Genomic DNA, 17591 nt, shown 5'->3' with positions numbered 1-17591 from the left:
CAAAAGGTATTGCAAACTGTAAATATATTCTCATCAATGAACTGTCTGTACCTTTTTGTGAATATATTTCGACGAGTATTTAATTTTAACACTGCGACAAAAGACTGAATTTTGTTAAAGCGGCGAGAACCTCAAAATGTCTGAGGTTTTACAAATTAAAAAATATTTTAGACATTCGTAGTGTAATTTTGCTAAATTTTTGTTATTCCGAAATTGCACAAAAATTTTAATTTCAATATTTTTGCGATATATTTAGTTAAAATATATTGCGATGCCAAAAAGAAAAGAAAAAAAGATCGTGTTTCTTTATTTCCGTGTATTCCTTCAACTCAAAGTGTTTAATCTGGCTTTTTTTTTTCAATGGCAACATTGTGGTCTAGTTATAAGTAATATGAAGATTTGCAGTAAAATCTGATAAGTAAGAATATAATGTTTCTCATTTTTGAAATGCTTTAATAAATATCTTCATTTATTGTTTTCATGCTGAAACTTCATTTTATTTTCAGACCATTTTGGTGCTTGGAATAAATATCTCCTCCTTTTCATCTGCTGCAGCAATGAAAGACACTTAAGCCTGTTCGCAGCGTTTCAAACAGTGAACGCAAAGGATTGGAAAAATAAATTTCTTCAGTTTCTATAAAAAAAAAAAAAAAATCTTCTAAACATGTAAGTACTGAAAATCCCTACCTCTTTCCTTCTGTTCTGTTCCGCCATTCAAAAAAATTCTTTTAATTTGTTCTGTAAGTCTATAATTTATTTTAAAGCAGTATTTTTTTTTTTTTTTTGGAATTTTTCGGTGCAATAAATTCATTTATTTTGGAAAATATACATTTGGGCATTCTTCACAATAAATTCATGCAATTTGGGCATTTTTCTGTGTTCTGCCTTTTAAATTTCTGTGTTTATCTTTGAATTACTTTACATGCAAACGCAGCATTTTCCATCTTTTCTATACTCTAGAACGCAGCTCTACACGAATATAATTCGATATTAAAGCACGCTGCAAGTTTTTCAACTAGAATATTCCTTTACTGAAATTGTTAAGAATTCTTATTGTAGAAAATAATGTTTTATTCGGAGATTCTTACTAAGAAGAATGTGAGTAAAATGAAAAAATAAATAATTTGATAAAATAAAACGAATAATTTATTAAAAAAGAAAACTGATTAATAAAAAAATTATTAAGATCAAAGAATGAGCTGGTCTAATTAAATTAAATTAAATAATATTTAATGTTTTTGTGTTGGAGTATTCACTCCTCCTCACATGCCATTCAGAGAATTCAAAAATCTTGAAACAGCATAAATAAAAGGGAGAATGGGTATCTTACTTAAGAAGTAATTTAAATATTCATTAAAAATTAATAACTTGTATTCACACATTCCATGTATGCTCTGTCATGCACCCCGGAATTAGAGTTATAATTATTTAAATACTCTACTCATCCCTTGAGGTATTCTTTTTCATCATGCATTTTATGTCGGAACAAGAGCTGGCAGGTTTAGTTCCTGATCAGTATATGCAAGTATTTTGGTGGAATTATTGATCTACTCGCTCCCTGTGATGTCCGCAAGGGGCAGATTAATTAAAAATTTAGGATTGTGCATTTTTGGTTTTATGTTATTCTGTGACATCCCTTGCATATTTGATGATTTATAACGCATTTGTCCGTGATATCGCAAAAAGCTTATTATAATGAAGAATTTAAATTTTGTATATAGAGAAAAATTCGATTTAACGATGCATGTGTCTACACACTGTATCATCATGTTTTTTAGTCATAAGCAGGAAAATGATATATTTTTGCACCGTTTAAATCATTGTAATTGCATATTCAGGTTCTGGTATAGTTATAGAAATTGCAAAGATGAAAAAAATAACTTTTTTCTTTTGTAATTATCTACCTTTATACTACGATATTTTTAAACTGGAAAATTATTATTAGAATTTTTTTAAGTTATATTTTTGTGAGTTATCGATGTTTTAAAGTAAAATATTATTTAAATTATCTGTGTAAGTTAGGACATCTTAAACTGTAAATCATCATCCCATTAGTATCATGCAGAATAATACTCAGATTGCTGAAATTTTGCAAGTTCCTTCTCTGAGATCTCTCACCATTTGCAAGTAAAAAGTGATAGAAAAAAAATCGTTTCGGTGACGAAAAAACTCGTTTAAAGTACAAAAAAGAGCTAATTTATATTAATTTTTAATTAATCGTTAAATATACTTCATTTTCTATATTCACACTTTGGGCTAAAAAAATTGTTTTAACTTCACGAAAATAGATATACTTTAAGAAAAGAAAAGAAACTTAGAAAAGAAAACTGCGAGAGAACTAAGTTTTCTGGTTTTGCCAGCATTTCATTGTAGATTCAAAGAAAATGAATAACGTTAATCAGTAGATAAATTTCAACTTAAATCGATTACAAATTAAAAGGATTTATGATTTAGTTTATATTCTGAAAAAGCCAAGGATTTTGCATTTCAATTCCTACACGTGAACCATCCATATCTGTAAGATAATAAAGGATAATGATAAGTAATAATGATCTGAATGGTAGCATCGCGCGGATACCAAAATGAGAACGAATTCTAATTCCATATCAGAAGGTTGAGTGTTCAGATCACGTCCGGGTCACCAATATATGTGGTTGTCCACATATTCAATTTAACAACGGAGTAAAAAAATAACTTTTTTATTTAAAGAAAATATTAACAAGTTTTTGCTAATAAATGGAATACATATCAAATATATATAAATCTCGTGAACACAGAAGAAAATACGTATGATTAATCCGCTGGTACGAGCGCATAGCTTAAAATGTGACATCATCTTGATGAAAGCAGGATCACCATAGTATCATAAGGATAAATAGCAACTTGCATTTGATTTTAGTAATTTAAATAAAATTTAAGCATGGCCGAATTGTGAACTCAACGTTTTACAGTGCATTTTATCTCAAAATTAAGAGGTTGATTGAAACAAATGAATTCATGATATTCACAAAAGGATAGATACTAATTAATCAAATAATAGTTGTGTGAACATTTGACTTTCTAAATGATATTTGTGAAAAGTTTTCAAAAACTTTTAAACGTTTCTACAAAAAAAAAATATTATAAGCAATATTAATGAATTGGAATAATTATTAAATAATTATTAATGACTTCGAAAAAAGTTCTTTATAAAACTCTTTTAAATTTTTAAAGTGTTTTATTTGTATTTCCCGAAATACTTCCTGAATCGATTATGACATCTGTATCTGTAATCATATGTAAATTATTTCAGGATATGATAAGGTTTCTTTTGTTATCCGCTTGAAGAGGAGACAAGGTTAAGTTCAAAATTCATCTTTTATCAATGGAAATAGATAATCACTAGAGCTTCTTACTCGTATACGATTATCGTCAATAACGTAACCGATAATAATTTATTCTGATAATGATCTATCTAAGTAGCTAATCAATAAGAAAGTTAATAAAATAATTATACTAATTCAGAGAGACATTGCTCTGATCTTCGAAAATTCAATGTGGAAATTTCATTCTCTTATCAAATTTCTTAAATACTTTAAACGTTTAAAAATTTCTTAAAACATCATGAGCTTTTGTAGCTTAATTTTTCCTCTATATTTAAAAAAAACTTTTACATCCAGTTGTGTCAATTTCATTTCATGACTTTTTAATATGTAAACACTTTCAGTAGTTAGATACAATGTCAAAGTTTCAACTGTGTTGAATATTATTATTCAAATCAAATAATGTTAAATTACGTATTCGAATTACACTTAGAGATTCAAGAAATTATATCATAATTATAAATCTTGTTGTTAAGTGCACTATCAAATTCTCGACAGTGGATCGATATATCTTTAAATCTTGCTAAATCATGTATTCAAATTACCCTAAGGGACTTGAGAAATTAAGTCGTAATTATAAATCTTATGGATAATTATCCTCTTAAATTTTCGACAGTGTATCGATATGCTCTTTAATATATTGCTCTAAATTGACATGTATATTGTATAGATATTACGGTTTTCCAAATGACCAATTGAAAATTTTCTGAAATGCTTGAAAATAAGGTGTGGCATATCTTTCTGATGTCAGTACTCCAAAGCTGTATCAAAATTAAATCTATATTCCGCTACAAGAAATTATATTTTTGTTAATATATGCCTAACTTTTTTTTTATTCTAGAAAGACATAAAAATTGCATTTAAAAACAATCTTTTGGGATGCGATGTATCATTCACTAATTATAGAAATATTTTTCATTTTTTTAATCATTTCACACTCACACACACACATATATAGATATATATACAAATGTGTATGGGTAATAATATCTCTTATCTAATTTAAATCTTATCTAATTTTCTATTTTTTTATCTTAAATTAGCCTTAAGATAAATTATTTTTCTTAACTTATCTTAAATTAATTATACATATTTTATTTTAAATTATATTAATTATTTACTTTATTCTAAAACTTTCTGTTATTTCTTGATCCAAATCCCACTTTTTTTTTTTTTAATTGACACTGGATCTCAATATATGCCGGTGAAGATAAAAAAACGAATAAGTCGCTTACTTTTTTCAAATGCTTTTAGACTTTGTTTAAAGAATTTTTTTTTATTCGAATGTTGTGGAAATATCCATTTTGAAGTAGAAAGTGACATTTGAAATGTTGAAATATCAATTAAATCTTTTAAAAGAGACTTATATCAGAAGGGAAAAAAAACTAGGAATTATTAGAAAAAAATTTGAAAAAATGAAATATTATTCGAAAATTTATTGTGTACTTTGATAATGATTTATATTATCAACTATATTGATTCAGATTCAGATTCAAGTGCAAGTATGCGGGTGATTATTAAAAAAAAGCCTAGAAATCAGTTTTTCTCATTGAAAAGTATACATTTTTATGAATAGAGATAAATTTCTTACGGAGAAAGAAAGTGTTGCAGAAAATGCTTGATTTTGTGATACAAGTAATGTAAATTTTTATATGAAAATGGCACCTCTAAAACAGTTTTCAAACCAAAGAAAATCTAGATCCAAGTTTAATTAACTCAGTATATAGTTCCTGCAACTTTGGAAGAATAACATTAGATAAAGCTAATGTAAACAAAGGCAAAATAAAATAAGTGATAATTTTATTTTTGTACAATGCATGCACATTGAAGACTTTCATAATAGCAGGCACAATTAGTTTCATGCTCTAAAAGAAAGATCCTGCCCACCTGATCCCACAAACAAAGAGCTGCCGGACACCTTCCCCGAGATCGATGGGGGATCTTCAGGTATCGATTGCAATCACGTGACTAGCGGGGTCCAGCCGAACAAATCGATCAACTCTATAAATGGACTCCGTGGTTTTCTTTCGAACTCCACGCAGGAATGTGATAGACACCCTCTTTCCTCCCCTGCTTCTCTCGAATGAAAGATTTCGATTATTTGGAAATGGAAAAAGTTAGTTATCAGGTATCTCTGTCATTTCAACAAACTATTTTCTTCATCTGCAGAAATGAATACAAACTTTAAAATTAGGTGTATCGAATCTGCAGCCCAAAGCAAATAGCCTTGAAGCTTAGATATTGTAACAATAAATAGTATAATGCAATCTTATAGGGCAATCACGTGAATTTGGTGATTATAACATGCATGCAAGTCTACTAATTTAAAAAAAATAATACGTTCCTCTACATTTTCTTGTTAATTTCCATATAAGGAACTTAAAATTGAATTTACTGAGGTTGTAACAAGCCAAACATAAAATCATAACGCTAAAATCTCCTCAAATGATTCAAAATAACTTTTAAAATTATGTTTATAATGAAATTTTTATTTTGGAAAAAAACTGTTTGGACATAACAACTGTCATTCAAAAATTTACTTGAAATTCAAAACTTAGGCTATTCAATTAAATTTCTTTGACTGTTGAACTTTTTGATGTTGATTTCTTCACTATTATTATTTCAAAATTAATACAATATTATTATAAAATTTTTATATTAATTTTCACGAAAAAGCAAAATTAATTTTACTTTTTCCTGTACGAAGTATTGAGAAAGTATTGTAATCGTCGAAGCTTTCGAACTCTAAATGTTGAAGAATCTCCACGTCTTAGACGATCTTGAAATCGAAAAACATATATTTTTTTTAAATCTGTCTATGATAAAGATAACTCAAAATTATTTTGAAATAAACGGATGAGATTTGATGCATGGTCTTTACACCAAAGTTGTAGATTTCTATAAAATTTTGAGCAAAATCGATTCAGAGGAAATTTGTCTCTTAACGATAACTGCAAAACGAAGAGAGATGGCTGGAAAAAAATCGGTACACAGATTTAACATCTGTTGTATAGATACCGGGTGGATCTAGCACAGCCCACCTCTTGGCGTCTTTTTGAATTCTCGCCAAACAAGTGGCGATAACGTCGCCAATGTGGCAACCTAGACGGATTTTTTTAAATTTATTTTTATTATATTTATTTTATTTTATTTTTATTATATTTTTTTATTTTATTTATTTATTTTATTTTTATTATATCTATTTTATTTTATTTATTTTATTTATTTTTTAATACTTTTATTTTATTTATTATTATTTCTGGCCTTCAAGTATCGTTTTTTAATTGAAAAATAATAATAATAACAAATATTCAATTAGTAGTCAACTTGGCGAGATTTCAATTAAGTCGCCAAGAGGTGGGCCCATGTAGGATTTTACCTAGATACCTATCTCATGTTGTGCCAAATTGAAGGGGTTGACCATCTGCCCCTCTAGATTTTCAGAAACATGCAAACACAATAACTCAAAACGCAAAGACTTAAATATATGAAATTTGTTATGTGATTTTGTGACTACAAGCACAGTTCTGTATAAATTCTTTGTTTCAGTTGGTTAGTAAAAATATGTCTAAAGCACAAATGCGACATTCGGATACTATTAACCGCATGCCAGGAATGAATCGCCAAATACCTAGATTAGGATCACTCGATAGAGTCAGTAAAAAATGCTAAATTTACTCCAAAAGTAAATATTTCGCCAATATTAGTGCGCCAATGCCATGTAAAGTATTATTTGCCTTACCCAAGGTCCACAATTTTTTTCGAGTGGTAAAGGGTAACAACATCTAACACCTTTCTTAGAAAATATGCGAGAAAGTTTTGAGGAAACCACTCCGGCTGGTTCATTTTGCCAAGGTAATGATTAGTAAATAAATACAAGATTTATTGGAAATTTTCAGGTAAGCATATGATGGATTTAGGAAAGTGTGTAAATTTCCATTTAACGTGTATAGTACTAATTGGCATGTTGGGAAAAAAGCCTTGAGTCATTGCCTCACCCGGTCCATAATGATGATGTCTGTCTTACAGTAGCTTTTGTGTTGAAATTGCATGTTTACATAACTGAACTAAACAACTAAACAAATACGAAATTGCGTTCAAATATGCTACAAACCAAACATTCAACAAAGGATGTTTTTTTATGGAAAAGAGTTGAATTGTTATTGACGAAATTTTACACAGCAATGTATCCATGTGAAATAATCAGAATCATTGAGACTGATACGAAATTAAAAAAAGTAATTCCAGATATTGAATCCATTCAAAAATTGTATCAAATAATTAGAATAATATTTTTCTGTTATATGTATATGTGAAAGCATATAAGCCTTAAAGCAGAATGCAAACTCGAAGACATTGAAGAGACATTTTACATTTTTAAATTCATTTTAATCCCTTTTGGGAAGACAATTTTATTTACAAGCAGGCGCGGACAGAACAAGAACCACAACAGCGCTTAACAAAAGCAGAAGTAAAGAAGGGGCGTAACAAATGATCACTAGTCTTATATAACATGGGATTTTCGGCCACTGGATTTTGAATTCTCATGTTGACCTTGGATAAGGACACCGAAGGGATCATTTTCCCTTGACACGTGGAACTGACATCGTTTTGACAAAGCTTCAACAGTGGAATAGGATCAGGAAAAAAAGAAAACATTTTAGAGTGACCCCGACATGGGCCGAATAAGACAAAAATTTAGGAACTGAATTTGGATTAAATATATATATATATATATATATATATATATATATATATATATATATATATATATATATATATATATATATATATATATATATATATATATATATATATATATATATATATATATATATATATATATATATATATATATATATATATATATCCATTTAGATTCCAAGTTCTTCAGAGAATATTTTTGAAATTCTGTACTATTTTTCACAATCGCTTTAATACGAAAAATCATTCCCAAAGCGTCTGTTGAAACTATAAATAGCCCAGATGTTGCTCTGAAATCTTTTAGTACTTCAAACATAAGAGTCCCAATTCGATGAAAATCTTGTTTCAGCGCTATACTAGGATGAAATTGGCACTAATCTCATTCTCACAAGAGCTTTTAGCATCAGAGACAGAGCGTTAATCTTTAACAGATTAACAACCTCTAAGCCCGAATACACGTTATACCTTTAGCTCTTGTCAAGAAACGAATATTCAATTCTTGTCAAGAACGAATATATATATATATATAATATAATATGTATATATATATTAGAAAATGTTTATATAATGATAATATAAATGTTTAAGGACCAAAAAAAACTATTAAAAAGCTAAATATCGTGTGGAAAAAATATATTTGTGTTTTTCTCAATGTTTTTACTCATTCAGGACAGAAAAATGGTGGAGGAATCGCCAGTTTAATGCCTAGCTAATTTTTAGTAAGAGTTAATGTAGGTATTATTTTTTTTAAATGTTCAGACCTTCTCATACGCGATAAAAGTTTTCGTTTTTTAGTATGCTTATTGAAAATCAGTGAAGTTGTGCCTTTATTGTGTAGCATTTACAAATTATGGTTAACTGAAATAAGATGCTAATTCATTTTTAAACAATTCATTCTATATATATGTTACTATAATTTATATAAAGTTCCATAATGCCCTATATCTATAAAAGTCACAAAATATATAAACTATAGTATATATATCTTGGACCTTCTATAGGAATTCCTTAAACTATCTATCCTTAATTAACCTCCAACTTGGAATTGAAATATGTTTTACGTCATCATTGACAAAACGACAAACTATTTTTAAAGGCATAAGGAAAAGAAATTAAAAAAGATAACGTTTTCAAAGAGGAAAATTCAGAAAAAACACAATGCCGTAACCTTGTCAAAAATCTTTTCCTTGAAATCAGACTGAAAATAGCTAAAACTTTAAAAAATTTTTATAAGATCATTAAAGATTACTTTAGGGGAATGAGTCGATTTTTGAGCGTTGCAGACCACTTTTGTAAAAACAGTGCTGTATTTTCCTCACTTAAATGAATTAACAGTTAGTTTTTTTAACAATAAAACTATAATATTCAGCTGAATATAACCTATATGGAAGGCACATTGAAAAAGATACCGATAAATAATTTCCTTTTACTCTCTCTGTCCTTGCATCCGACATTTGTAGTAACATTTAGTAAAACTCAGAGGAGTTACATTAAAGGAGGAGTCAAACAGAAATGTATGTTTTATAGTATAATAAAGAAAATGGAAACTTGTGTATTGATTGTATAGCATTGGCGAATAATAATTAAGAAATATTGATATTTGGCGCGAATCAACGATTTCACGGGATCTTGCCAGTGATTTCTTTGGTGATTAATCGTACGACAAATACCAAATTTAGTTTAGTTATATTAACGCCCCGTATAAAAGCAACACTTAGGGCTATGTTGGAACAGACCTCGTAATTTCGAACCGCGGTCAGATGACGAGGATGATACCTGAGACGGCACACCCCTTTCCAAACTTCCACACCACACCAGTGAGAGGAATTTAGCACCGGTGGGATTTAATGTGTACCGCACAGACATCAAAATATTGTTACGAATCTGCGATGCGGCTTCTCGGCATAGTGGGTTCCATAGGAGCTCCAGAAGCTTGGCAACAAACTTGGCGACCATTTGGCGACTTTTGCGCCAAAATAGATTATACCCGAAGCATCGAGAATTTTCCGATCCGTCCAGTAGGAACCGAGTTACGCCTCAAACGTTACTGATTGGTTGAGAGGCTTTTAGCCCCCCTCCTGATACCTATAAAAGGAGCTGCAGCTGCCGGGGAGTGGACGGTGAATTGAGTCGTGGACCAGTGGAGTCGAAGAGTAGTCGGAATCGACGGTAAAGAACTGGCCTTCCAGGAATAAGCGGAGCAGCGACGGAGTGAAGCTAGTGCTGAACTAAGCTGTGCGCTACTGTCTGCAGTAGAGATTGTTGTATTCTACTGTTTTGTATGCTGCTGTTGTATGCTGCACGTCTCGGCTGAAGATAATCGTCTTCTGTGCTGTATATAGTTGTCGTCTTTGTGCTGTTCTGTGTGTCTTCGTGTAAATAAACGTCGTTGTTTTATTTTCTACTGCCGCCTGCTGATTGAGCGTTCTCCACACCATATAACTCCCACTATCCAAACGAACCCCGGGATATTCGTAACAATATCTAATATACATTTGGGGCAGTTTTTTATTTCCTGACTGAAATCAAAGTTTGATGCAGCAGTACGAAATAGTAAATCGAACTTCATTTATTTAAGTCATTGTTTTTACAAGTATGTGAAAGAACAGACGTCTACCCCTTGACGGATTAGGTTTGAAATTTGATACAGATCTGGACTCCGAATGCTAAATCTGAATACTAAACTTGATCTATTTAGTTCTTTTCGCTTTGCGATTATCGTGTTCATTTGCATTCGGGCAACTGAACAAATAGATTTGCTATGCTGAAACGATTCGGCAAAATGTTAATTCATATTTTTTGACGATTAAAATACTTTCTCTTGGTACATTTAATCTACAAGGAAATAACTGCACTTTTCTGACTCAAAAAGTCAAAAGCAAGGTGATTTTCAATATCTCAAGGTCAAATGTTTAGATAGTTACAGTATTTTCTTTTTTCATGTTTCTTGTACAAGGAAGTATCTTTGCAATCCAGTATTGCGAAAAACTGCATTTCTACCTTCTTGCGATTGGGAGGTGATTATAAATTTCTAATAGTTCGTAAAATCAGGATATGCGATTTTTATATATTAATCCTTATATTTTAACTTTAACTTTAACTTAACTTTAACCTAGAAAATACTTCTACTTAATATGTCACATTTTAATGCTTTATTTGTTGTTGTTGCAAATAACCTTTTCATATAAAGACATTAAATTAAGTTTATTAAATAAATGCATTTTGGAGTACAATAATTAGACAAAACTATTCTCTTAACGAACAATTTAAAAATGCATCAAATTCTACTCATTTAGGTCAGTTAATTTATAGATTTATCATCTAACATTGGAGTAAGAATTATAGACTATTAGAAACTAAACGGCATTTTAACTTTAACAACTTTTGGAATTTTTCTCGCTTCTAAATTGATGAGCCAGCAATGCCATTTAGAAATTTCCAAGATAGAAATATTGTTAGTCCCTTCAACGCAGCAAATTGAAACTTCATCTTCTTCTTTGATACTGCTTGATGCATACTTAAAACTTGCTTTTATTAAGTTAATATAAAATGGTATTACATATTAAGAGATAAGCGTGTTAAATTTTTCTAGAGTCAAATAAATACTTTTTTAGAATCAAATTTTGCTTTATTAATTACTTTGGGATACTTGTAAAAGAAATTATATATTGTTAGTGTCTAAACAACTTTAGAATAGGTAAAATTATATTGCAATATTTGGATATATATGCATTAATATAAGATATATATTCAATAATTGGCCTGCTGATTGTTATTCCCCAATATGATGCATTTTGTGTTTTTGAGCATCCGTTACAAGGAAAAAATAATCAAATGCGTATTTTGAATCTCCTGATTCCCCTGATCAGAAATTTTATGTTCAATAGAACAAGGAGGAAAAAACTGAGAAAGGATTTCGGATGTTTTTCTTTCCAATAGAAATTTTATGCTCAATAGAACAAGGGGGGGGGACTGAGAATGGACTTTAGGTGTCTTTATTTTATCTTATTTAGAAATTTGAATCACATCTATAACTCGATCACATGCAAGACCACATACTTAAGTTCATTTTCTAAGTCGTTGCATTTTCGAGTTACCGCGTTCACGTGGCGAATGAACAGACACGAAATTTGCAATCGTGGAGCGAATGAATATTAGTCGGAAATCGGAAATCCAAATTTAAGAATTTAGTGAAAATACCACATATTTAATTGCAAGCATGTTTCCTATTGATTTTTTAAGTTATCGTATTCATAGACCGACCGGCAAAACTGACAAAAATAATTGCAATAAAAATCTTTCAGACTCGGGATTTCATTAAAATATCAAATTCGAAATCTTTTGCTTTTTCAAAACTTTCTTTTTGTAAAATCAATATGCGAAAAAGCTGAATCATTGAGCTTAACCATTATCTCCCAGGGATATCTTCTCTTAAATCTTTAATATAAGTAAAATCTTCTCTTCGATCAAATCTTTTTAAGTCTTTGAAATTCAAAATGGCGTCTTGAACAGCCAGGGAAATGATATTTATCTGCAGTAACGTGACTATGTTGAGTTTATTGGTACCGGGCACAACGCAAAGAGGGGCGAAATAAGTAAAAAATATAATCCAAAACATAAAAATCGGGCAAACATTAAAGTCAGAAAAATGTACACTATATCATTATAAAAATACTGGAAAACTTTTCTTGGAATTATTTGTAAAATTGGATATTTGCTATTAAATGTGTGAACTTTCCTTCGCTTGAAAAATGCATTCTCCAGTATACCCCTCCCCACCTTCAAGTACATTTTCCTTATTTTTTTAATTATTATTTTTGTTTACTTACTTCGTTGTTTAACTTGGAAAAATTGTATTTTAATACAGATAACACATTTTTCAATTTTAGGGCAAACTCTTTTTCAAGTCACGGAAAATTCATGATTTTAATATCACTTATCTCAGCTAATTTTGCAGATAGTTTCAAGCAACTCTTTTCTGTGTTTTTATTATGGTATAGCGTGAATTTGTTATTTTATATTTTGACCTGTCGCCTTTATTTTTTAATTGTTTTTGTAACTTCCTTATTTTGTAGTTAAGGGCACTGTCTCCTGCCTCAATAAATTCAGCATAGTCATTTTATTATAGATAAATGTTATTTCACTACTATATGAGATACCGTTATGAATTTAAAAGATTTAAGACTTCACGAATGACCTTGTGTGTGTATATATATATATATATATATATTCTCATAAATTGATTAGTGTAACTTTCATATTATGGGTTCTTATACAGAGCAGAAGTGTATAATCTGTAGCATTGGAACTATGGAGCCATACTTTTCTATATAATATTAAATCATGTTTACACTGTAATAGTGCCATGCTATCCTATCGAAATCACGTATCTATGAGTCAACATATATAACCACTGCTATACCCTAATTTATTGATGGAATTGACCATGACATAATCTGAAGTGTCATGTGATCTTTCACTCAGCGCAAGAACTCTCTCAGTGTAAAAAATTATTATTATTATTTTATTTAGACAGAAATAGGAAAGTCATTTAGTCATCCGTATAAGCATAGTCAAGCCTTCACCAAAAATTTAAATCACTTGCATAAATTAGAGACGAAATAGGAAAATTATGCAATAAAGTTTAAAACAATAGCTATCTTACAGCGAATTAATCTTTAAGAGTGCAAAATAATATTTCAAGAAAAATAACTAACTATCATTTTAACACGGAAGAGGAAACTGCGGGTGAATTTATATCAATAAAATTGTAAGTTATCAATCGTAAATTTTAGATTTATTCTGAAGATAAATTTTAAAACAATGGAATTTGAAGCAAATTGCAATGAATTACAATCCGTTAGAGAGAAAAAAATTGAATAATCAATCATCACCAATACATTTTTAAAATACGTTTTATAACGTATTATTTTTATCTTTTATAAGATAAAAATAAAATATATATGGAATTGAAGGATTGAATAAATTGAAAAAAAGTTCAGAACTAGCAAAATGGATAAAATAATTACATATTATTGAGTGGAATTCGCAAAAATAAATCTAAGTAGTTTTTTTTATATGTTCTTCCCATTTTAAATTCTCATAAAAAAATTACTCCATGACCCAACCCTGAAATCGGCAAACCTTGTTTCCGTATCTGTATAAATGTGATAAATATTTGTGCATACAATCTACGATAATAATTAAGTTCGTAAGTAGTAATATGTATAGTTTTCGATTTTCCAATGCTTTTCAGCAGGCAAAACTTTTACTGTCACCAGTCGAAAGTAGAGCATCAAATATTTTATAGCAATAATTTGTAGTTTGCTCTAATTATTTTATAATACAAACAATAAGAGAGAGAGAAAGTGTGGAAGCCCTTGAAAAAAGGCAGAATTAGCAAAGTCAAAAGCAAATGCACTCAGCATGGAAATGAAAAAATTTCTTTTCCCGTGTGAAATATATATATATATATAGAGAGAGAGAGAGAGAATTGCCCAAAAAGATTGAAACGCATTTTAATTCTTTACCCATCAGAGATAAGAGTATGATATAAATTGCAAAATAGATCAAAATAAAGTAAGAATAAGACTAAATTAACAAAACATTATAGCCGTTAATTTTCAAAAAGTTACACTTTTTTAATTTTTTTGCGACCTCTCAATACAAATTTCATCAAGTAGAAAGTTTTTCATTCTCAATAATAAAAAAAAATTATTAGAAAAAACCGTTTAACAGTATCTTTAAAGCCAAATGAATTATGATACAGAAGAAAAAAAATGAATTAAGCCATTTTTCACATCACGTAAAGCGCTGTTTATTCGGTAAAAATAGGGACCATATACAAGTTGACAGTGGAAATTTTTAAATCAAAAATGAAAGCATTTTATGGGTTAATAAAAAATTTGGGCATTTAATAAAAAAAATCATGCATACAAATAGATAGACATTAAATAAAATGTATTTTAGAAAAATATTATAATAAAAGAAAATTGTCTGCATTTCACTATGCAATTTAAAAAGAAATATTTTTTAACATAAACATTTGAAATGGCTAAATTACAGTTAAATGAAAGAAAATAAATCGTCCGTGAATTAATTTATTAGAATGTCGTTTTGAAAAATTCTGATAAATCTGATAATAAATTATTTGCATGCATTTATTTTATATTTGAACTTTTACAAATAAAAATAACAGTTTGAACATAAAAAAAAACACTTAAGAATATGTGACGATGCTGAGAATCTGCTTTAAACAAACAAAAAGAGTTTTATTGTAAATATTATTTTACATTTTATATTTTTATAAGATGTAACAAATTTTCTTTCTATTGTGGTATATAGTCCCTCTGCAGTGCGTTCAATTTTCAATTCAGTAGAACTCATTCAATTTTAAAGATACGAGTATGCCCTTTTTTATGATGTTGTTGTTGCATAAAAAATTAAAGCTTTCTAATTGACTAAATTTGTCTAGAGGGGTCGCTTAAAAATTTAAAAAGTGTAACTTTTGGAAAATAAATTAGAAAATTTTTTTATTAAATTATTTTGTCCCTTATTTTGAAATACTTTGCAATTTACTTTGCTCACTTATCTCTAATAGGTAAAGAATTAAATGGTGTTTCAATCTTTTTGGGACCCGTCAGCTCCAAAACGCTTTCTGCTAGATGGGTAAAATTTGATACTACATAATCTTTAACACCTAATTTATAGATTTCTATCAAATTTTCAACGAATCCGTCCGATTGTCTAAGTAAAGATGAGCACTGCATCTACGAAACTTCAAAAAAACTAAATAGATAACATTTGGTACATATATTTAGCATTTATAATATAGATTCGTATCACATTTAGAACCAAATCTGTCAAGGGGTTGATTGCCTGTTGGTCTCTACTTGTAAATACAAGGGAACGCGACCAATCAAACATGAGATAGCACAGATAAATGAAATTAGGTTTTCAATTTTAGCATCTAAAATGTAAATTGCTATCAAATTTTGAAGTAAATCTCTCAAAAGGCCGACCGCTTCGGCTAACTGAATAACGCAATGATTTAAACAAATGAAATTTGGTATTTCATCTTGTAACTGCCACTCTCTGTCAAATTTTGGTTTCAATTGGCAGGGGAAAAAAAGGTGTCCAAAATCCATATCCAATTTTCTGGCACTTGCGTATTAACTGCATAACAGAAATCAGTTGCCAAAGATCGAAAGCTAAATATAGTAAAAACGCTAGATTCATGTCAAGGATCAATATTTCATAATGGTTCTTTGGGGGGGGGGAATGGCATGTTCAAATACCAGATTCTTAAATGTGAACTATTATGTGCGAACATAAATATCTGAGTACTTGCAGCATTTACGGCTTTGCCCAAAGTACACAAATTTATGCGTAGCTGTGAAGAGGAATAACATCTTTATTAGAGAATATGCATTAAATTGTGTGAGTCGTTTGTTCCCTACTTTCTAAAATGCATATTATTGAGATTTAGCAAAACGTGATTACAAGCTTATTTACAACTCGGAGCAGAGATTCATTCTAACCGCCTTGCATTTTTCCAAGAATATAATATAATATAATATAATATATATATATATATATATATATATATATATATATATATATATATATATATATATATATATATATATATATATATATATATTATTTTGTGTTTTTTTTGATAATTATTACGTAACCAGTTTAAATAAGTTGTATGTCTCTCTCTGCAGATCAATGAGCGGTCCCCGAGAAGCTGACCCTGAGAGCGAGTCCCTTCTTCTGAAACGTGATGGCTCCTCCTATACGGAGGAAGCTACGGCAGGAGGAGGGGGAGCTTCTGGTGATCTTACAGAGATGGATTATGTAGACGCCGATGTCTCAGTACTCTCCCAGTTTCACGAAGATGCTCTGGCTCAGGCAAGATTTCCCATACTTCTTAATATAGTAGTGACTGGGTGAAATCTCAAAATACTCTATTAAAACGGGAGTTCTGGGGAACGAACAATAAATTACTTTCTCCAAGTCACTAGAAGATAAGATTTAGAGTTTCTTTTGATTTTCCGGGGTATTATTTGTTCTAGCTTCTTTCTCATTATCGTAATAGGACAAGAAGTAAAATTACATTGGGGACTCTAAAATCGAATTATTTTCAAGAATCTTAAATTTTCAATAGAAAAAGATTTTCAGTTATTTAAAATTTTATTCCTGGAAAGGTGTTCTTATTGGCAAAAGGTTGTCAGAAATTTCACAAAGCGAATTTGAATTAGTCTTGCAAGTTGCTTACTGGGTACTTTTTTTAATGAAAGTAAAAAAATGTGTTGCATTGTGCTTTCAGGCTGGTTTCGGGCTGTTCCAATATTTCCTTTTTCTGGTTTTGGGCCTGGGGCTGGCGGCCGATTCCATCGAAGTGTTTGTCATCGCATACGTCTTGCCCAGCGCGGAGAGAGAGCTTTGCATGGACGACTCGAGAAAAGGATGGCTGGGTGAGTTCATATCACTCGCGCTGATCGAAACGGAACATTTGAG

The 17591-nt window shown here is 29.8% G+C and overlaps 2 protein-coding genes across 3 annotated transcripts in view; one reads left to right on the top strand and one right to left on the bottom strand.

The window, feature by feature from the left end:
* Nucleotides 1-17591, top strand: part of LOC129984026 (synaptic vesicle glycoprotein 2C-like) — a 77438-nt gene that overhangs the window by 41863 nt on the left and 17984 nt on the right. Inside the window, exons 2-4 of the mRNA XM_056093778.1 lie at nucleotides 507-666; nucleotides 16796-16982; nucleotides 17401-17548. Of these exons, the coding sequence (XP_055949753.1) occupies nucleotides 16800-16982; nucleotides 17401-17548 (331 nt within the window). The 5' untranslated portion in view covers nucleotides 507-666; nucleotides 16796-16799. The remainder of the gene's footprint in view (nucleotides 1-506; nucleotides 667-16795; nucleotides 16983-17400; nucleotides 17549-17591) is intronic.
* Nucleotides 1-17591, bottom strand: part of LOC129984028 (epoxide hydrolase 1-like) — a 96097-nt gene that overhangs the window by 67571 nt on the left and 10935 nt on the right. The window lies entirely within an intron of this gene.

The sequence above is a fragment of the Argiope bruennichi genome, chromosome 9 (genome assembly GCF_947563725.1).
Source record: "Argiope bruennichi chromosome 9, qqArgBrue1.1, whole genome shotgun sequence".
Lineage (NCBI taxonomy): Eukaryota > Metazoa > Arthropoda > Arachnida > Araneae > Araneidae > Argiope > Argiope bruennichi.
This window is presented reverse-complemented; position numbering and strand designations above follow the sequence as displayed.